The sequence below is a fragment of the Haemorhous mexicanus genome, chromosome 9, assembly GCF_027477595.1.
Source record: "Haemorhous mexicanus isolate bHaeMex1 chromosome 9, bHaeMex1.pri, whole genome shotgun sequence".
In the NCBI taxonomy this organism is placed as follows: domain Eukaryota; kingdom Metazoa; phylum Chordata; class Aves; order Passeriformes; family Fringillidae; genus Haemorhous; species Haemorhous mexicanus.
Window position 1 is genome coordinate 16,784,310 of NC_082349.1, and position 22,617 is coordinate 16,806,926.

The following is a 22,617-nucleotide window of genomic DNA, read 5'->3' on the forward strand; positions in this document are numbered from 1 at the left end:
CATAAATTATATACACTATTCTACTGTACTAGTATATTTTTTGCATTACATTATAATTTTTTTAATTTCTGTTTTATTTTTAACCCTGCTTATTTATTATTTTATTTTGTAATTTAAAAAATTGTATTCAATATTTTATTCCCACACTCCACTTTGGAAACTACTTATCTCATGGAGCCTCCCACTCAAAACTCTCCCCCAACAGAGAACTTCAATTTGTCAAGTTCCTGGATGAAAAGTGAAGGTAACACTGCCAGTTGTGGTGAGGTTCTGCCACAGGCAACCAAACTAAGTAACCTAAGTGAACAAAACTTTCTACAAGTAACTGAATTTTCAGAGAAGACAATAAATTGCTTCTAAATTCAAAAATGCCAGCTAAAGCATGCCCAAAAATGGTAGCCTGGTCTTTCAGGTAGCAAGCTGATGAGTTAGTGCTAGTTCCAATATATTTATTCAATATAGTCATGGATCTTCAAACTCTGCTATTGCTGGAATGGTACTATTTCATTCAATAGCACAAAGAGTGTGTATGACAAACACTCAGGCTGGGCCAGCACCCTGTGAAATGTCCAGGCATGTCCTGGCCTGGAGGCATGTTCATGTATGTGTATGCTGTCTGGGAGATCTGAGGACTTGGCTAGGACAGGGATTTGGGATGAAAGATGGGTTGTAATGTAAAGTGGTGCTGTTAGGATGTCTTTCATATCCACATCAAAAGTGACCTGCCTTCATTTGTAGTTTAGACATTGTTAAGAGTTATTTGTCCTGCAACAAAATGCTGCAGTTCACATCCAGGACTCTCTACCTTGCTGTCATGTCACTTGGATATAATTTCTCTCTGGGTTAATGCAAGCTCAAGAGCTCTTGCTTTGGAAATAGGAGGTGACAGAGGGAAGAGCAAGAATTCCCTCTGAGCATTTCATCCATTGGATACAGCTGTATGGGCATTGCTGGTATGAACTGCTGCTTTTGCCCCTTCAAAAACTTATTCCAGCTTCCATGACTCTCTACTGTCACAATGGGTCACAGGGTCAGTGCTGCTAATGCTGATCTGATAAACCCTTTATTTGCAACCTCCAAGTCCCTTGGAGAGGATAATCAGTTCCTGTCCCCAGACAGAAGGCTGAATCCAGAGGTAAGGGAGATGGCTTCCAAATGTGAGTTACAAGCCTCTAAGGACTGTTTGCCCAAAGCCATGAACATCCTTAAAGACGCAGAAATACCACTTGGGCATGTGCCCTCCCTGCAAACAACAAGCTGCTTAAATAAACTGTTAGTTACCTAACAGCTAAAAGGTGTACTATGTTCTGTTACATCATTCCTTTACCTTTATCATTTGTGAAAACAGCTGCTTTAATGTGTCACTTGCATACTTATGTGTCACTTGCATACTAATGTGTCACTTACATGTGTCTATGTTAGTAGATTGTGTCTACATATAAATGAAAGGTAAGATAGTTATTAGCTTTAAGAAGTTCCTCTGTCATTAATAAATGGAATATGGTAAATTTATTACTGTCAACTATGAGTTGGTCAGGCTGGAGGCAAAGGCAAAATCAGTGATGTGCAAAGTTGTCCTCTTTTGTCTCTCAGAGAACCAGGATTAGTTGAGCTGACAAAAGATAAACAGGCAGATGGCACCTTATGGAGGGCAAAGCACACTGTCAAAGCACGTAAGGCTATCGGCCCTGGGGTTGGTTTGGCTTGGCACCCATTACAACAATAATTTAGAGCAGAAGATGAGAAAATCAAAATGTAAAGACAGAAAAATAATTGTTGGGGCTCTCAATTTTTCTTATTCACATGACATGTAGACGATTCTAAGCTTTCTTCTGCAAATCCTGGAAAACATGTGGAAGGTATTTGCCATGTACAAACACGTTTACCACACAAATGTGGACAGTGGTCCTAGAGTACGAAGTAAGTGTTCCTAAATAACAGAGGAATTCTACAGCTTCTTTGGAAAACAGGAAAGCTAAGGCAGCACAGGTGGTGCCAAGAAATCCTGCATTAGGGTGTGCAGCAATTTCATTGTGCAAACACTGCTCAGAACTGCTAGGTCACCAGCACTACCTTCTTCCCAGCTCTGATGCCAGATCCATATCCAGTATCTCAAGATGGCATAGCTAAACTCCATAGCCAAAAGATTTGTATAATTTAGAAGTTTGACGTAACTATTGAGGCAGTTAGTGATGTATAAAATATAAACAGACATGGTTCTATTCTTGTGAAAAAATTTGCTTCTTTCTTTGTACAAGAACTACTGCGTAGCATGGCCAAATACCTTTATGTAATAAGGCACATAATCTTTATTCCTTCTTGTATTCTAGATGACTACAGGAGTTTTCTGATTGCCTTGCCTAAATCTTTCATCAACCTTTCTTTGAAGGCAAGTGAAATCTTGTGGTCAGATTCAGAATTTCAAATGTGTTTTCCAATTTTTCTTAGGGGATGTTTTACAGTAATTAATTCTTATTACTGGTTCATTAAGAAATTTGATGGCTACCATGATATAAATAACAGCATTGGTTGTTTTGCTCCTGCCAAACTTCCTGATTTATCTAACTGGGTCACTGGTTTACTGAGGTGCACTTCAGGGAAAATTCTGCTGCTGCTTAGTCTGATATTGAGAAGTTGCAAAGGCTTCTTCCCTACGAGAAAGGTCATTAGCACAAAGTCTGATGCATAAGAAATTAGCTGTATGCTAATCCTAGGGTTGGCAGCATGAGTAATCTCAGCACGAAGGGAAAGCTCAGGCTTGGTAGGCATGATTCATGCAATCCTACTGGAGTCTGCAGAGGTCGGTGTCTGAAGTGAATCATCTGCATCTGATGTTCCTCCTCTTCTTGCCCAAGAGAATGAGGGAGCCTTAAACAGCCCTGCATCTCTCTCCCCAGCAGACTGATAAAGCTCCTGACCTCATGTTTGTAAGGCTTGAGTTCAGACAAGGAGCAGGGATCATGAACAGTGTTACTCAGCATTGGCAGCTGGTGTAGGTCACTGATATTTCATTTGTGTTTTAGATAACAGCAAGCTTGGAAGCTTTTTACAGCTATGTAAAATGTTATCTTTAGCAATAGAAAGTAAATTCATATCAGGGCTTAAACTTGTTTAAACTTTTAAATTCATAAACATGCAGCAACAGGCCATTATTTATAACATTCCTTTCTGCTGCTTTAGTTAATTTTATTTGATTTTTTCTAAAAAAAGGAAAAATTTTGACCTTATTGAAACCAGCATTAATTCTGTCACTGCCTTCAGTGGGCCTAGGATTCAACATCAGTGTCTATATTTGTAAGTCTGAATTTAGAACAAGTAGGAGAAAGCATTTGGTATGTTACAGACAAAAGTCATCTACAAGCTGTGTTCCATGCAGAGTGAAAAATTATACATATTCTGTCTGCATACATGCTTATCCAATTTTTTTAAAACTAGCTCATTGAATCACACATCTTAGAGTTAACAGATGGATGGTGTCTTGGTACCAGATTCTACTTGCACTGCTGGACAGAGCAAAAATATTTCTTGGAAGTTCTAACCCTACAGACTCATCTGGACCAAGACCAAATTTTGTTTTTCATAGAATTTGGCAACCCTGCTCTCTTCAAATGGCAAGAAGCTGCACATAGGCCTACCTATGAGCTGTGACTCTCATACGGCCTCCAAAAGTCTTGAACCTGCCCATACCCTCTAGTCTCAGAAGCACAGGATCTAGGAGTAAAGGTGAGCAGGCCATGCAGTGAATTAGATCAGGATTTGACATATAAGCTCATTATACTTTTCTGGCAGTCAGCACATACCACGTCCACATTTTGTTTTCTTCTAGAGGTAATAAACTTCTAGAGGTAATTTCTTAAAATGCACTTTTACAACCTGTAAAACCAATTGCTGCATATAGTTACACTTGTACTTACAGTGTTGGATTATGTGAGCTATTCTAGTTTTAAATTACCCTTTACCCTGCATATCAGTAGGTTAGTAGGAGACAGACTGGTGACTTTCTTCTTACCCTGGCATCTGTGGCCTTGTAGGAGACAGTGACTCCTTGGTGTATGCTTGTAGTGATGCACTAATGATGTTCAGCCTCTATCAGCCCTCCGGAGTCGAGATATCAATACAGACTTAAGTCAAGTTTATGTGATTTATCTTTTTAAGAAATATTCACTAATATTAGCATATAATAAATAAAAATGTAAATACGTTTACAAAATCACTTTTAAATGGGTAATAGTGAAACGGCAGTGAAAGAATGCAGTCTTGAAAAACACTACGGTGCGAGCACACAGCCCCATGCCTGTAGTTATCCACCTCTGCACGGCAATAAGGTAAGGGCGCTCAAGGGCGCGCTCGGAGCGTGCAGCGCGATCGCCGCCGGGGCCTGGGGCAGGCACGACCGCGGGGGCGGCCCGCCGGCCGCGGCCGCTGCTCCCAATGACATTCCGAGCGCGTTCCGATATGTCTGGTGGCTCCGCCGGAGCGCGCAGGTGACACAGCCGCGCCCCGCCGCCCCAGGGACGGCTTCTCCCTCGCTCACCGCAAATATCTGGGGAGCAGAGCCCTTCTTGGCCAAGCCCTGCGCGACCCCCGCAGCAGCGTCGCCGCCCCCGAGGCACCGCCCGGGGCCCGGCGAGCCCTGGGACGTGCGGGCGGCCGGCGCTGTGCCCGGCGCTGTGCCCGGCGGCGCAGGGCGAGGGCCGCGGGGCGGGCGCGCCGCCGCCGCCGCTCCCGGTGCCTCCACTCGGGCGGCTCCTGGCGGCGGCGGCGCTCCGAGCCCCTCCCGGCCGGCGGGGACGGCGGCGGCGGGGCCCGATGGCGAGACCTGGCACTGCGTGCCCTCCGCCCGCCCGCCGGGTGATGGTGGCCGCACGGGCGCTGCTCTTCTGGGCGTTGGTTTACAGCTACTGCGGGGTGTGCGCCTGCATCGCCGGGCTGCGGCTGCTCTGGAGCATCGGTCGGCGGCCGGGCGAGACCTTCCGCTGGGTGGTGCGGGAGAACCCCCCCGCCTGCCTCAACGACCCCTCCCTGGGCACCCACTGCTACGTCCGCATCAAGGTGAGGGCGCGGGCGGGGGGAGCGGGCCCGCTGGGCGCGCAGGCTCCCACCCCCGCGCTGTGCATGGCACCCCTGCCTGCCCTGCCCTGCCGTGCTGTGCGGGGTGCGCTGTGCATGGCACCCCTGCCTGCCCTGCCGTGCTGTGCGGGGTGCGCTGTGCATGGCACCCCTGCCTGCCCTGCCCTGCCTTGCTGTGCGGGGTGCACTGTGCATGGCACCCCTGCCTGCCCTGCCCTGCCCTGCTGTGCGGGATGCGCTGTGCATGGCACCCCTGCCTGCCCTGCTGTGCGGGGTGCGGGATGCGGTGTACACGGCACCCCTGTCCTGCCCTGCTGTGCGGGGTGCGCGGTGCACGGCATCCCTGCCTGCCCTGCCCTGCTGTGCGGGGTGCGCTGTGCACGGCATCCCTGCCCTGCCCTGCCCGGCTGTGCGGGGTGCGCGGACAGCCCGCCTGCCCTGCCGTGCGTGCTCGCACAGCTGCGTGCATTCAGCACCTGCCCGCGCTGCCCCGGGGAGCGGTGCCGTGCCCGGCCCGGCTGCGGGCCCTCAGGCCGGCAGGACGCGGTCCCCGCCCGGCCGGGGTGTGGAGCCCTGGATGGGCGGCGAGGGGTTCCTTGGCCCCGGGTATCCCGCAGCCCACCGCTCCCTGCACCGCCTCTGCTCTCTTTGCTGTTTACGGTTTGCCCAGTGGCACCGGGGAGCTTGTTTTGTGCATCACTGTTACAGGGAAAACGCAGAGTGAGAAGCTAATTGCTGTCCCTCAGGTTGTACAGTTTAAACCACCAGTCAATTTCTGTACTCGTCTTAGGTCTCTGTGATTTTCTTCTTTACTGAATGCTCTAAATGAAGTTTTATTAGCTAGGTTTCTTTTGCAGCAATAGGTGAGCAGAGAATGCATAGCAAGTTTTGTCAAGTGCTATTTTTCGTAAAATAAGCATAAAGATCTCTGTTCCCAGGGTTCTGTGCAGATGGTTTGTGGCATGAAGTACTAATATAAATTAGTGAGCCTCAGTTTGTCATGATTTGCTTGTTTTCTTTTGCTAACATCATTAGGAGGCATGTGTGGGCTTTTTACTCATATGACATGTTCCTTTTTTCCTGTACCACAAAGCAGTAAATGAACAGGCTGCTGGGGAAGTGAGAGGGGTATGACAGTAACAGAAGAGCATTTGGGGGCAAATCGAATTGCTGTCAATATGACAGTCGATCACTCATTTCAGGAAATAAGAAACTCTTGCTGTTGGATAACAGCAGGCTAATGGATTACTTTCCAAACACATATATCCTACAAATCCATTCAGATTTCAATAAAACAGCCAGTGTTGGAAAAGGTGGCAACATCCTATGTCTGTTCTGGGGGTTGGAAAAAAGGGAACAGCAGCAACTGAAAGTTTGGGCCATGTGATATTTAAACTCCTGCTGTACAAGTGGGAATAGAATTTTCAGGAGTAAAGGGGGTTTCTTAAAAGCAACAAATAGATTAGAATAAAAACATGGAGGGTAAATCCCAAGAGGACACTGACTGAAGAAGCAGCATGGAGGAGGGCTTACCTATTACTCACTAAATGAGAAACTGTGGAAGAAGACTAAGAAACTTCTACTTTTTTAAATACAAAAGGATTAAAGACAGAGTGATCTGGAGAATGATACAGATGATGTAATGGCCTCAAAAATTACTAGCAATTTATTTTTACCTCTAGGGACTTCAAGTTCATTGGCATTCCAGAGGTGAAATATCAGTGTAATTCGGGGCAAAACTGAGAAAAAGTCCCTATTATATCCAGAGCAAACATTAAAAATCCAAGTGGTTCCCTCTTCAGAGCCCTTTCAACAATGAGGATATAAGTTAATGGTTTTGGAGCTCATTAGTGACTTACAAGTGTAAAGATATTTCGGAGCATTTGAAGCATCTTTGGCAAGAAACCCTTTTTTTCATGCATTTGTGATCCTTGCCCTGATATTAGCTCTTGATGTGTAGCAAAGGCATAGGGTTTTTCTTTCTTTTTTTGAAATAGCAGAGACAGTGCAGGCTTTGACATTTGTTCAGAAATGTACAGCCCTTCTTCCTGCAGTTTCCTTCACATGACTTCTAAACAGCATTTTGTGAGCTAACTCCCAACTTCTGTATCTACTTCTGTGTCAGAATTCAGTAAAACCTCTAGGTCATAATCACAGTTTATTTAAATTCTACTGGATTTGACCTTCAGTCAGTGTAAGCTTGTGTACATCCATTCACTTCAATAGCATTTCAGTGTTCAGCTTCTACAAAAATAAGTTGCCTGCTTGTAATTCTCGTAAGACTCAATTCCTTAAAAGTGTCATCAGAAACTGACTATTGACACGGCAGAAAGAAGATTATAACATTAAAGCTTAATTTTCTGAAGTGAGTCTGAAACCTAGAATGATAAAACCTAGCAAATATGTCTTGCTTTCTGGTTACTTAATTTTGATTGCTTTTGGTTGTTAAGAATCCACGTGGTCCTTTATCATGCCAGAATGCAATGTGATAGTTTTGAATACTTGCATAATCTTACCAGCCAACTGAAAGATTGGAAGTGCATTTAAAGTATTCTGCATTTTAAACTCTTTCTACAAAGCACATGACTGGTGTCAGTGTGAAAGCAATGTGCTTGCTGTGACAATAACCTGCATTTCCAAGTGGCTGTGCCAGGCAGTGCTCTGTTGAAGTGTTTGTGTTCTCAGGGCTGGGCTGGCACACAGGCACAGCCTGGCAGGTATTGGGGATGGCCCTTCCTGGAAGAAGCTGTGGTGGGTGTGCAGGGTGTGGGATACTCAGCATTGCCAGGGTGTAGCAGATACCTGATCTCAGAAGTAAAGAAGGCTTCAGCTTCAAAACTGATAATTTGATATTATTTTAGGTGCAATAATTTGTTTCTTAGAATATGGCCTGAAACCATCATCATTCTCAAATCCCAAAACAGCAGTTCTATGCAGCAATAAACACATTTCTCTTTCTCTTTATTTTAGGATTCAGGGTTACGATTCCACTATGTGGCTGCTGGAGAAAGGGGCAAACCACTCATGTTACTACTTCATGGCTTTCCAGAATTCTGGTAAAACACCCTTCAGCATTTTCCATTATAAAAGAGGCTGCATAAGATACCCAAGGATGACCACCTCTGCTTAAATATCCCCAGTGTGATCCCTTATATGTATTTATGAATACTAATGGCATGAAGTTTCAGTAGGCAATGAACCATTGAAACATTCTTTTAACTGCTGCATCCACAAAATTCCTTCAGACTAACACAAACCAACCATCTTTTTTGTACTGTCAATCCATTTTTCCTCAGGTATGTACCCTTTCCTGCAAACTTTGTGAAGGCACTGGTAATTTTAAACAAATTTCCTGTTTGGATAGTACTTGAACTATATGGCTAAAATTATGAATTATAGCAGAGGGTGTTAAAATAAGGATCCATTATATGTTAAGTGCAATCAGGATTGCTCCATTTATTAAAAATACTACACATTAATTTTTAACTAGGGGAGGGGAAGAACTATAAGTTCTATAGGCTATTGTGCAGCCTAATTTCAGAATGCTACTCAGGGAAAAATGTTCTATTATTAGTTCATCACAAGATGAATGATGAATCAAACCCAATCCTAAATGTTTGTTTATAACAATGAAAAGCAGTCATGTGTCCAATGATTTAACCAAATTGCTCAGGCTGTTGTTGTCAGGTTTAACTAGTGAAGCATGGCTTACAGAACTTGCACAGGAAAAACAGTAAGGGAATAAGGGGAGTACTAATGCCAGCAATACAGCAAGGTAAACAATCCTTTTCCTTACCAAACTCAGCTGTGGGGCTAGAGGCCACTGCTGGAGCTGAGATCTTCCAATCTGTACTCTGGTCATACCATGCTAAACTGACCCAAGTAGAAGAGAGGTTAGTTCTCTTCCCTCAGCAATTTCCCCTAGGTACTAATGCCCTTCTGGGTGATGGGACAGAGTCATGTTTCTGTTCAGCAAAATTTTCAAAGAAGGACATTTTTCTAGTAAAAAATTGCTATCTAAAATTATTAAATTGTAAACTTTGATTAAAAGGACATTTAGATGGGCCAGGGCATATTCTATTCAAACATTTTGCATATCTTGCATAAAGCGTATTCTAACACAGGAAATGAGACTACAGCTGATTTCCCCTATGGGGGAATAGTAATGGAGAAATTAGCATTTTATATACATATTGTACTGAGATTAGGTATGTTATTTTTAAAAAGCAGAAAGTAATTCTTACAGTTTAGAATAGTGAGTCATGCTGTAAGTGGCAGCTACTAGATTGTATTGTCTGACCATTCAAAAAAGATGAATAAAAAACCTATTATGTAGGTCACTGGGACCACAAAGAGTTTCTATCACTGTTTTTACAAAGAACACTTCATGCTAATAGTCTGTAAACCAGTCATATTACCAATATTTGTGTTAGGATATTAATTCACTCAGTGAGTACTTTTTCATTCAGGAATAGTGATTGTTCTGACAGCACAAGATAAAATATCTGCAATTTAAGAGAGATGTAAAGCAGCATCAAATTTGTATTTTTTGTCTAAGAAAACAAAAAGGATGATATCCACAATTACAGTTCTTGATTTTAATAAATCCTCTGCCTTCAATATGTCTCAAGGTTATAACTAGGACAAATACAACCAGACAATACTGACCACTAAGAGTGATAGAGAATGTCTGAAGGTGACATATCACTAGAGAATGTAACACAATAGAGCCAATGAGGGTTTCAGATGCATAAGAACTTGAAAATCAATACATTGTGGAAGGTCAATAATAAAATACTTGAAACTGGACATAATGTGTTGAGGCAGCTGAGTACTTAAAAGTTGTGAGCTGCTACATTTTATACTACTTGCCCTTTAGAAAAAATATGATCAGAAAGTCTCAAAGTAGATTCAGCCTTATGAACATGGAGGCATTCACAACATTTCCAAATTCTGCTTGCAAAGCAGTTGTCCTATAGTTATGTATCATATGGGATAAAAGGGTTTATTTGAATATAAAAACTGACCCATTTGATAGGTCAGAGATTTGGAGACTGATGGACTGTTGTGAAAACAGAGGATGAGAATAGCTTGTAGACATTTTCAGAAAACAAAAATAGTTGATTTATGTATTTATGGGCCTGGTTCTTTCTTCTTACTGGAGTATATGGAATAGCTGCAACAGTTACCATGGCAAAGTCAGCTTCCAAGTCATTATATAATGCCTGTAAAAAATTCATTCCCAGAGATCTCAGCTAAACCTTGTCTTCACATTATATAGCACTGAAATGAAAATGTTCTGACTGTTTTGTTTCTATGAAAACAGATTCATATCACTTGAGAGTCCCTCTAACCTTATGTAAGTTCAAAGTCCCTAATAGGCTGGAGGCAAAGGTAAAGTGGAAGAGCCCATGGTCTGATACAGATGTTGTTTGGATTAAGATAGAATTCTGTGCATCACACTTACAACCACTGATGATCCAAATGTTATATATCCTTTATCTGAAACTGTTGAAACAAGAAATAAAAGATAGATCCTAGCAGAGAGGGATGCAGTCACTGTTACATATGTCAAGAAGGATCATGTTTTTCATACATCTTTCTAGTACAGTGTAAGATAAGACAATGTCTGTCTTGGTAATGGCTAGTCTAAAATTTATTTGGTTTCAGTAACAGCTGAAGGACAGGTAGTTCTTGCCCATCATTTTCTTTTTATTTTTTGCTTCATAACACACATACAGTTACAGAGTGAGGAATAGCCCAGGGTTTTGCCTGAGTTCTTGCCTTTGTATGCCTTTTGATGTATGTAATGCTATTGCTCTTTTCCATAGAAACCCAAGGATGAAATACTTTGTCTAGTAACAACACATTGAGAGAGCTTGTTCTGCAACAGTTCTGATATAGAGACACAGATGAAAGTGTACACAAGATAAATCCTATAAACTTCACCAAGATCATTTGTTATTAATTGGATTTCTTTCTTTGGTTTGTTTAGTGTATGAATTATCTGACATTCTTTTTCTGAATAGAAAAAAAATGCAAAACATGGCTGTGAGTAAGCCAGGGAGAAGAGAAAGCTTTTCAGATCTTACTTTTTTCATGCTACTATGGCTCCAAAGATAAAACAGAATAGTCCTCCCTGTGCTCTGGTTTATGCCTGCTTCATTTGCAGCAAAGGGACTGTGCCAGACTCCAGGAACTGTTGAAAAAACATGGCTCTGGCCATGTCCCCTTTGTGGCAGCTGCACTTTGTTCCTGGAGGATTCAAGATGGGAGCACAAAACTACTGCAGCCACAAAGGACCATCAGCACAGCACAGAAAGGAAAAAGAATCTCATAGCAAACAAAGCCATGCTGGTTTACCCTCAAATATTTGGGTGCAAAAGCGTTGAGTGCATTTTTGGTATCATACTGCTTGACCTTGTAACTCCAACTTTTTTTCCCCTTTGTTAGGTATTCTTGGCGCCATCAATTGCGGGAATTTAAAAGTGAATATCGAGTGGTGGCCCTGGATTTGAGAGGTTATGGAGAAACAGATGCTCCTCCTCACAAAGAAAATTACAAGTTAGATTGCCTGATAGCTGACATAAAGGATATTTTGGAATCTCTAGGTGCGTTAGTAGAAGAAAAACCTACTTGACTCAAAAATTACTTGATTTTCTAGGAAAAGAAACCCACATGAAGATCTAGCACTGGTTTTGTTGTTTGGTTTTTTTTTTTTTAATATATGCATCGCAGAGGTGTATAGATATAAATCTAAGGATACTGATATTGTTTGGACAATTATAAATGAAAAAGTGTTGTTTTCTAATTACAATGTGTATGTCTGTATTAACAATATGTAAAGATCATTTTTTCATCAGGAGTTTTGAAAAGAAAATTCCTATGTGCTGTAAAATGCAGTACAAACCTAGGGTCCTTTTCCCTAAAATGTCTTTCCTCCTAACCACTTGCACTTAGTGGATAATATTCTGAGTTAGAGCCTTGCATACCAAGGAATTTATATCAGATGACATTCTTCTTGCACAAACAAGACATAATAAATATTGTGGGCTTTACAAAGATGGTGAGAGTGCATCTGCTGTATTGGGAAAAAATAACCCTCTGAAAATACTACCCTCTGCACAATACTACTCCTGTCAGTTCTCAAGAGCTGAATCACTGTCTTACACAACAGTGAGAGCAGAAGGGAGAACAAGGGGCACACTGCTCTCTATGGCAAATATACAGGGTAAAGGTCTAGAGCTGAAGTGCAAAATTTGCCCCTCCAGTTCAGTCTGAAGTGTCCCTGTTTGGGTGATGAATTGTAACCCCTGGTGAAGGGTATTTCCCTTCCATACCAAGATCAACACAAGGGATTAGATTGTCACTCTCTGAGTAATTTTAATTCCCTGGATACTCTAGCCACAGTAAAATAACTTACTGCATTTCATATGGAGAAATAATAAAGCAGTGATTCAAGTTCTGAGATTTGAATTTAGGATTTGCTTTGCTTGTGATGTTTGAGTATTGGCAAAAGATTGGGCAGGCAGTCCTCACACAATGTTGACATTTTCCAGCCTTTGCTGGTTGTGTTAATCTCCATGGTAATGCCATGGTTATGCTTGAGAAGTGCTCTCAGTGTAATTCAATTTCAGAGGGATTTAAGTTTTTTTGGGAAAATCACTTCAGAGCCTTGTTATCTTTGTTTGTCCTAATCCTAAGTTAAATTCTTTTGGAGGACTTGATTATATCAAAAGTGCTCCAAAAGATTTCTATCCAAGAGGGCTTAAAAGGTTCTTTGACAACTGTGTCCAAATTTATGTCAGAATTCTAAACATCTTGGCTTTTATATGTTTCAGTTGTAGTCTGTGTGCTCAACATTCCTGTCCTCAATGAGGAGGGTGATGGTATCTGACACTAGAGTATGTTGTTTTCCAGCAGTGGTTAAAGGAGTGTTAAGCTTTCAAAACACATGGTCACTATCCTGCCCATGTCCCTTCTATTGCTGCTAAAATACAATTTTTATTGATGAAAGAGTAAGTATGTGAATGTCCAGAACTTACAGAATTGCCAATAAAACAGCTTATGGAGAAAAGCTGCATGCCTCCTAAGTATATAAATGGGAGTGTTTACACATGCTCCATATAAGGCTACTAAGCATAATGCCCACTTTTTGCATAATGATGCCACTGAGTGCTTAGATAACCTCTCATACTCAGAGAAATACATTAGGATTCATTTTATTCTGGAGGTGCTCAGGACACTGCTCAGTCTTGTCTGCAGTTTCAAATTCCAAACTCCCTAAACACGGCCAGTGTACATGTGTTATAATGACTGCAGACTGAAGTGGCTATCTGACCTGGCCAAGATGTAAACATGGTGGCCATCTGCATACTGAGTGACTTTAGGGTGACATGGAGGTAGTAGAGTTAAAGTTGAATGAAGTCCAATTAAATACTTTGACATATTTGTAAATCTTTAAACTATAACAGTGCCCTATTTTTCCTGACCATTAGTAATGGAAGAGGTGCAGTATTACTTTAATAAATGTGCTGAACCACCTGTTCAGCCCAATAATGAGTTTATTGTATGAGCTGATTTCTGTGGGTACTAATTCCTTTGAAATAAAAGCATGTATCTGTGTTTATGTGGTAGGATACAACAAGTGTGTGTTGATTGGCCATGACTGGGGAGGAATGATTGCTTGGTTAGTGGCCATATGTTACCCTGAAATGGTGACTAAGCTGATTGTGGTTAATTTCCCTCACCCTTCTGTATTTACAGGTAAGTTTTACAGTAGTCTTTGTTGTATCTGCATTTTGGTCATGATTGTGCTTGCTTTGAGAACCAACAGCCTGGCTCTGTAGATGAGCTCTATGGCTCTCACAGTCTGGACTGTATTTCATGAAGCAGTAAGATATCAAGTATTTATCTGACCTCTGAAAATAAATTCGTTGTAGGAAGTGGGAATACCTGCAAAAAAAGTTACAGATTTTTTTTAATCCTTGAGGGTCCACAAACCTAACTTTGGAACACGTGAATCTGTTTTGTTGCACTTTATCAGTGTTTATCACTGTTATATAATCAGGAAATGATTCCCAAAGAGGGATGTATATTGTATTACACTTTGGTAAAGGCCGCACTGCATTATTAAATCTGCATAAGCCTGTCTTTGTATCAGTGTGAATCAGACACTAGAATTACATCATGATTTGGGTGACAAGTGACAGTTTATGATCTGGTACAATATTCATTGGAAGAAGTCTTTCCAGGCTACTTAATAGACCCTTAGGAATATACCAGTACTTTGCTGAAACAGGACTTGTTTCACTGTTTGTTGTGTGATAGAGTTGAGTTTGTCTACTGCCCAGAATTTCAAAACATTTCAAAGGAATTATATCAACATTCAGTAATGAAAAGGAAAGTACTATCTCACTAACTTGAATTTTTTCAATTGCTGGCCTTACCCTATTTCCATTTAAAAAGTCACCCCATTTCCCCATAAATGGCTAAGAATATTCAGCAGAGCTTTAATTTTCATTTTAATTGAATGTAAATCTGACCTGACACTGTGGGATCAGCCACACCATCCATATTAGTTGTTCTTACAGTGTTCTTGGGCACCTTTCTAAGATACTAAAGAACATTTTGCCAGGTGGTAAATCCACACTTACCCATGGAGAGGTCTGTTTTCCACACAAACAAGCAGGAGATTTTTGCAGTGTTTACAATGAGAGCAGGAGCAAGGCTGTAGAGAAGATAATAGCATTTTATTATAGTATTTCTTTGCATATTTGTTGAACTACAAAATCTGGTCTGTAGCTTAATGAATTCTCCCTACATCAAATTTATTCTACTTTGGATTAAAAGAAAATACACAGTTTATAAATAGTACAGAAAAGTAAAGTGATCAGTGCTGACAATGGTCCATCAGGAAAAATATAATGGATAATGCAATTTAAGAATGTATAAGATATGAAACTTTAGAAGATAGCTAACACTTCAATTTCTGTTGGCTTAAAACCCATTTTTATTCCCTGTCAGAATTATATTTCAGAGATTTGTCCTCTGTTGGGAATATGGTTTTTGCATTCCTAAATTTGTACCTGTGAAGGAAAAGTTCTAGACTTCCTAGTACCTGCACACACTGTGTGCTTGCTTTGAGGAAATTAGGTATTTGAATGTCAGTGTTGGCTCTTGAAACTCACTGGAGACACAGATTTACAATTAAAAAAAAAAAAAAACAGTCAATTCAAGTTTGTTATAGATAGATACATAGATAGATAGATATAGATAATTTTCTTTTGCTATATATGCTCCTATGTCTTCAAAAATGACTGTAAAAATCTTTGAAAAGTGACTTGATGTAATCTTGATTACAATTCTTGAAATTGTCAAAAAGACACTGTTGGAAAAATTCTATACTTCAATGAACAGTAGTGATGCAGTCTTTGGAATGTCAGTGGATCATCATCTGCAGATTTCTGTGCATCACATCATTGATGAGAGAAATACCTATTTATGCCTTTTATTCCATATCTGGAAAAAAATGCTTTGGACTAGCTACACTAATAGATCTCTTAAGTGAAAAACTACCATGCAATTAAACTCTCCAGTGCTGCTGTCCTCACCTAATCTTTGGCAAACTTCTATTTTGCTGGCTGTTTCTACTAACATTTATATAAGAAGTATCTTTTAATGGCCACATCATATATTTACTCCTGAAACAATAATCATCTTTTGTCACACAGCATACTTTAATGTAATGTTTTTAAAACATTCCTTTAAGTTTAAAAAATAGTAATATTACTAGTAATTTTGTTTGAGCCATCAGTTTTCATTTTTAATTCATGGACATTTTTGTTTCAGAATACATTCTACGACATCCATCACAATTGATTAAATCTGGTTACTACTTCTTTTTCCAAATGCCATGGTTTCCTGAATTCATGTTTACACTAAATGATTTCAAGGTGAGCAAAATGAATGCTCTTGTTTATATATGTAACTGTGAGTAATGGAGTAATTGCCACCTACATTGATCCCTTCTGATGTAGTTATAATTACTGGAAAAAATATGGAGCCTTCTGATTTTTCTTCTTAAGCTTTATATAAAGTAGCATAAAAATATATAGAGTCTCTGAGATTAACTCTTACTTCTGCATTTCTGGGAGGTGCTGAAGGAGGTACTTTTAACCTCAGCACTGCAGTGCATGACTCCACCTAGAGAGTGAGTTGGTTCCACTTGTGCCCATACCAGTGGGACGCTGTTGGTGCCTGGGGAGTTCCTGCTGACTTAATCTGAAGTTCCTGTGTGCAGTAGGACATCCTCTTATCTCTCAGAGCCTGCTACAGGGCAGGCAGTGTGGGAGGCTCGGCACTGCATTCAGCCAGGTGATGAATTGTGCCCTAGAAGCCAAGGCCAACCCTTTGTGTAACCTTAAATGTGAGCAGGAGCCGAGAGAAAAGGACAACAGTGCAGGATACACCCTCCTACACACCAAGAGTCCCGAGCACAGCTCCCCGTGCTGCACACACAGGGCACGGCCAGCTGGGAGGTCATGAATCATCCTGCTTCCTGCCCTGCCACCTGCTGGGGTCCATCCCAAAAATACCTATGTGCCTGCACTCGCCTGTCACAGGTAGCAAGTCAGGATGCAGTAACTTGGTAATACTGGTATTTCTCTGTACTTGATTATTCTGGAATAAGTTCTACTAGAGATGTTTACCTTGTGCTTTACACATAGCTCTCTAAAAACTCACTTGAACCATTCATTGTATTTTGAACATAAATAGGTTTTATAAATATGCATAAACAGATTTTAGAAAGACGTGTCCTGTTGAAGGAGACAAATCATATTTTCTAGCTATCTTACATAATAGCTTTTTCTTCTTGCTTTTGTAGGTTCTGAAAAGTTTATTTACCAGCCAGGCCACTGGAATTGGAAGGAAAGGCTGCAGATTAACTGCGGAGGATATTGAAGCTTATCTCTATGTCTTTTCACAACCCGGAGCATTAACAGGACCCATTAACCATTACAGAACTCTTTTCAGGTCAGTATAATATTCCCAAGCAAAGGAAAATATTCTAGAGAGTCCCCTGGAGCCCAGAGGTGCTACTGCTGCTCCTCTCCTGCTGCTGAACCCGGGAAAACCCCCAGGTGTGTTCCTGAAGCCTCACCAGGTGGGCACAGGCCCAGTCAAGCAGTGAGAGGAGATGTGTGTTCTGAGAGGTGTCCACACAAAGCGGTAAAACAAGCAGAGTGCACAAAACAAAAATCTGTGTTTCAAAATCTAATAAACCAAGGACTCTTCTTCATTCACAGCCCCCATGGCAATCCTAAAAATCCACCTCTAAACAATACTTTAAAAATTAACACCAATTAGTTGTTTGCATTACAATTAATATTATGATAATATCTATCAAGAGCTTATTATTATATAATACCACTAGACGATATGGCATCCAAGTATGTTACCCTTACTTGTAACTTTACAAGACCATATCTGGCACAACTTTATTGTGTTTAGGCTATTTCTGTTTTTCAGAAAGGTGGGAGAGCTTTTTTATAACTAAGCATAAAACCAACCTAACTTGATTTGGATTTGGGGTTTTTTTGTTCCTTTATTGGTCTTAGGAGACTTCCTTCACAGAGTAAAACAGAGATAGCGTCATAATAGGAAATATTTTTGCAAGATTAATATTTATTTTCTCAAACAGCTTTCTAACAGTTTTAACTTTCCTGAAAGGAGTTGGCTTGGCCTTAGAGTCAGACACCCCCTTTTTTACCCACCAAAAACAGGGCTAGGGCCAGAAGGTCTTAATTCTGCATATATTCTACTTATAGCACTAACTAGGACTATATGAAGAAAAGTGGCATTGAATTTGTTTTTCCTTTATCATCTCCAGTCTTCATCAGTGATAAATGTCCTGCATGCTTCTCTAGCAAAAGACCAGCTTCCCAATATCCTATAAACTGACAATTCCCTTCTTACCCTAAACTCAGGCAGTAGGTGTTTGAAGTAGAATAACTTTTCCTTTTCCATGGTCCAAACTTACTGCTACCTTTATTGCTCTTTCTGTGTCACCCATGCCGTCACTGTAAGGAGAGCAATCAGCAGGGAAAACACTGTGAGGAAAACAGGGACCTGAGCAAGATGCTGCCTTGTATAGGCTGAGACAGAACTGGAACGAGAAAGCAGAAAGCTAACCCCAAGCACGGCTGACAGTGGGGAATAAATGAGATGGCTCTGCTGGTAACAGTACACTTATTTAAAGCTGTGCAGAACAGCCGATGACATCGGCTGGGATGTCCAAGGGCCACGGCGCTGCCTGCCTGCCCAGCGGCTCCCCCGCCCTCAGCAGCCCCGGGCAGGGCTAATGAGGAGCTGAGAGGCGCCAGCGCCCCGAGCCCTGCTCGTTCCATCGGCCGCAGCACCTCGCTCCACTGCGTGTGCACATTAACCAGCTGCTCCTCTGACAGCAGCAGTGACGTGCCTGTGATAGCTGAACTGCTCTGGGAGTCACAGACAAATGGAAGAGCTGTGAACATTCAAACTATTGTTTCAGACCTTTTCAGACTCAAAAAGAAAGTGAAGTATCAGTTTTAAGTCAGAAAATATCTTCACAGCTATTAATTCCTCTGTGTGTTTTGCGTGTATGTTTGTGCATTGTTTGCTTTATTCTTCTAATGAAAATACACCTGCACTGATTTCAGAGAATCTTATTTAGGTGCTATCAGCCACAATGCAGCAGGCTTTGGACTGGAACAAAAACATCAGTCACTCAGTTCTTGCCACCAGTTCTGATGGTCATGCCTTATGGGATGGGAATCGTTAAATATGAAAGCTAGATTGGAATTTTCCCTTTCTCTCATCTTAGTCATTAAGCAGCACTTGGATGCTAATGACTTGTTTTCACCATCACTCCCAGTGGGCTGGTACTGGTGACCTATGTGTTAAAGGGTTCTGACTCATTACTATCCACTTGGAGGTGCATTCTTCAGAGCCTAATTTTTCTGGAATGTTATTTCCAAAGAGGTGATTAAAATAACCTGCTTCCATCCATCACCAGCATGTCTTTTTATAAATAGCACAGTGGTCATTCCTTTCACTATACATTAAATACAAACATTTTAAGAATAAATCCACAAAGTTCTTCTGTCATGCTTGGTTAAGAGAGATAGGTAAGAAGCTGGAAGTTGAATTTCTTCTGACACACCATTTGTTTAGAAAATAGCATTAGTTCTCTTGTAACAGTTAAGAAGTACTTCACTGTTTACAGAGAAACTGTATAACAGTGCTGTATGAAGGTCTGAGTCTGTTTTTCAAAGACTTTAATATTTCATGAATGGAACTTCCCTTTCTAAATGAGAAATCTGTGCATTAATTGTTATTACAGGTGATTTCTGGAAACTTCAGGAATTACATAATTTCCCATATTCCAGACTGAACAGAAATATAGTGTAGTTCATAGGCAATGAAAAGTGACAAAAAAAGCCTGTGAAAAAAAACCTGTATAAAGCCTGATGGAGTTTACCTAAGTGAGGCTGCAAACCTTGCAGGCACAAAACAGTAAACTGTACAGTAGTGAGAAAACACACATATTAATAGTGAAGAGATCCAGGATACTGAATTAAAAGGTGAAGAGATTAGTCTCAATGCAAGGAATCAGATATCAGATTATCAGTTTTTAAATATGGTACTATGAATAAGCTCTGGTTCAGTGGGTGAGGTCAGGTTGTTTGCAAAATGGGATTTAAATCCACTGGTAAAAAGGGCTATTTTAAGAATTTTTATAATCATCAATCAAAATGAAATTATTTTCTAAAGTGATCTTTTATTAACATTTCTTGACTTTGCATGTAAGTAGAGAGGAAGAATGTCTTCAAAGTCTCATTTTATTTGTCTTACTTTAAGACATGTCACCTTTTTCTTGCTCGTTTTACAGAGCATAGTCTCTTAACTCCTAATTTTACAACTAGTACTTACATATGTCATAAAAGTTAATTCAGGAAATATTTTTTTATACATTACTGGTTTAAAATAATCCTATTTTTTCATTAATATAATAAAGATTTGTATCTGATCAGATGGAATCTATTTTGAATTGTCACAGCTCATCTGTCACTGTATGTGACTAAAAGCAAGCAATTCAAGCTTAGATAAATTTTTTAGCATCTTTGAAATGTGCTGGAATAAACTCTGATAGGTTAATGCTGAAAAGTCTTTCATACTAGCTACTTGCATCTTTCATGTCTATAATATGAGGTAATATTTATAAAGTTAACAATTTTAAATAATTGCATTAAGAAAATAAAAATTTAAAGTTTAAGTAGGTCATTTTGATAGAACTTGGAGTCACAGTGGTTTTTTGATATTGTAGAAGATATTGTGACACCTAGAAAGTTTACAGTGAGATTCACTGCATTGATTTCAAAAGCTGTATTGAATGAAATATGTCCAGGTGATTTTTTTATTAAAATAAGACCTAACTAAGTGTGTTTTATTTTTCAAGCTGCCTGCCTCTACAGCATCATGAAGTCATCATGCCAACACTGCTGTTATGGGGAGAAAGAGATGCATTTATGGAAGTTGAGATGGCAGAAATTACAAGGATTTATGTTAAAAATCATTTCAGATTAACGATTTTGTCAGAAGCCAGTCATTGGCTCCAGCAGGATCAACCTGACATAGTGAACAAGTTGATATGGACCTTTCTTAAGGAAGAGACAAAAAGAAAAAGAGAATGACTGTTTGTACATGTTTTAAGGGGTCTACATAAAAGCTCTTCAGATTTAAAACCTAATTGTTATCAGGGCCATATTTCCAGCCTGCCTTCTATTTTGAGCTCTGTTAGAGAAGTGTTTTCATTGTACTGTACATTTGGACACTAATCGTACAGCTAAAAGAAGTGAGTTTGAGAATATATGATACCAACATTGGTTTTACCTGTATACTTGTATTTTGCACATAAAAACACCTGCCTTAAAATACATATGTATTTGTACAGAAAGAAAATCATGGAAAGTTGCTTGGTTTTGTTTTCTCCCTTGCTTTACAGTTGTAATGTGTGGTGCCTTTTACAAATTTATAATGAAACAATAGAGTGGTGCCATACTGAAGAAAGTCACAAGTTTTCATTCTAGATTTGCCTGAATTTTTTTAATGTATTTTACCATTAAACAGTAACTCTTTTTATCTATATTTTAGCATACTGAACGATTGACAATTTTCTGGGTACATTTCTAGTCTTCAAGTGAATAATGATCAGTATCTTGTTGTATTGTTGAATGCAGCTGCTTTGCGCAATGTGTTTTTCTTTCTTGACTAAAAAATGGGAAACCTGTACACTCCACATGTCTGAACAGGAACAATGGAAAATTAAGATATAACATGTATCAAATCCACCTCTGTCTAATAAAATGCAACTTACAAGACTCCCTTCACTTTATCTGACTTCCTATGGAGAGATTTACTGAAGCTCAGAATAGGGTTTGAATAGCTGAAGCGTCTGGTCTGGTATTCAGCGTGGACACTCATGCTATGATTGTTGTCAATTTTTGAAAATAATGCCTCATTGTTGGCATTATCCTTCCTATGTCAGCAACTACTGTTCTTGTCTCCAAGAACTGCTGCCAAGTTCCTGTGTTTATAGGAGGAAGAGACGTGGTGATTATGGACACAAAGGGTAGAATTAACTTGCGTGTGATGGCAGGGAAGAAGAAAACTGTATGTTAACTGCAATGGGAAAAGAAGCAGAAATACGAGACCACAGAATAGGTGTCACGTGCTTGTAGGTTTCCAAAGCCTCCCTCTCCACCTGCAGAGCAAGCTCAGTGCCCTGGAATCAGAGGTGAACAAGAGCCTGCTGAGGGAGGCATCAGGGCCAGGTGAGCCTGAACAACTGTCCACACAAAAGCAGAACAGAGCTGGGAGATGCTGGGGAGCCCCAACACATCCCCATACTGCCAAGTGTGTCATCTCTTTGGAGCCACTGTGTCCCGCTCGGTGTGGGGGCAGTGTAACCCTGGCCAGGAAGGACCAAGCAGTGCTGCCTGCCCAGCGCTGGCTCACGACCTGCTCTCGTCCCCTTCCCCAAATCCCAGCAGTCTCCTCAGGATCACGATCATGGTGCTGAATTTGCTTCTTTCCATCCACCACTGATACCTGCCTTTCAAGCATTTTTCCCTGAATACTTTCAGCACTTATGAACGTAAATGGTTATGTGCTTCTCTTGCTTACACTATGAAGCTGGAAAGGCTCTCCCTTGTCTGAGGAGGTGGCACAGAGAGACTTCTATCGCCTGTGCAGCAGTTTTGCTTTGGCAAGACAGACAGTGCTGGGGAGTAGGGATTTTCCAGCAGAGCACCGGCTGCCCGGAAGGCGCAGCCCGCCCCGCTTCCTTCCCCGCGGCAGGTGCACACGGCAGGGGCGGCCGCGGAACGCCGGACCCCTCACAGGAAGGCACTGCGCTCGGGGGACGCGGCGGGAGCGGCCCTGGAGTGCGGGAACTGCTCTGGTGTGAGGGAACGGCCCTCGAGTGCGGGAACTGCTCTGGTGTGA

The 22,617-nt window shown here is 40.9% G+C and overlaps 1 protein-coding gene across 1 annotated transcript; it reads left to right on the plus strand.

Moving 5' to 3' along the window:
* Window positions 1–4,770: 4,770 nt before the first annotated feature.
* EPHX4 (epoxide hydrolase 4) lies at window positions 4,771–21,491 on the plus strand. Its single transcript, XM_059854247.1, has 7 exons — window positions 4,771–5,052; window positions 8,041–8,126; window positions 11,524–11,681; window positions 13,708–13,836; window positions 15,922–16,025; window positions 16,958–17,106; window positions 20,570–21,491. The coding sequence occupies exons 1-7, from the start codon at window positions 4,810–4,812 to the stop codon at window positions 20,802–20,804; spliced, it is 1,104 nt and encodes a 367-aa protein (XP_059710230.1). The 5' UTR covers window positions 4,771–4,809; the 3' UTR covers window positions 20,805–21,491.
* The last annotated feature ends 1,126 nt before the right edge of the window (window positions 21,492–22,617 follow it).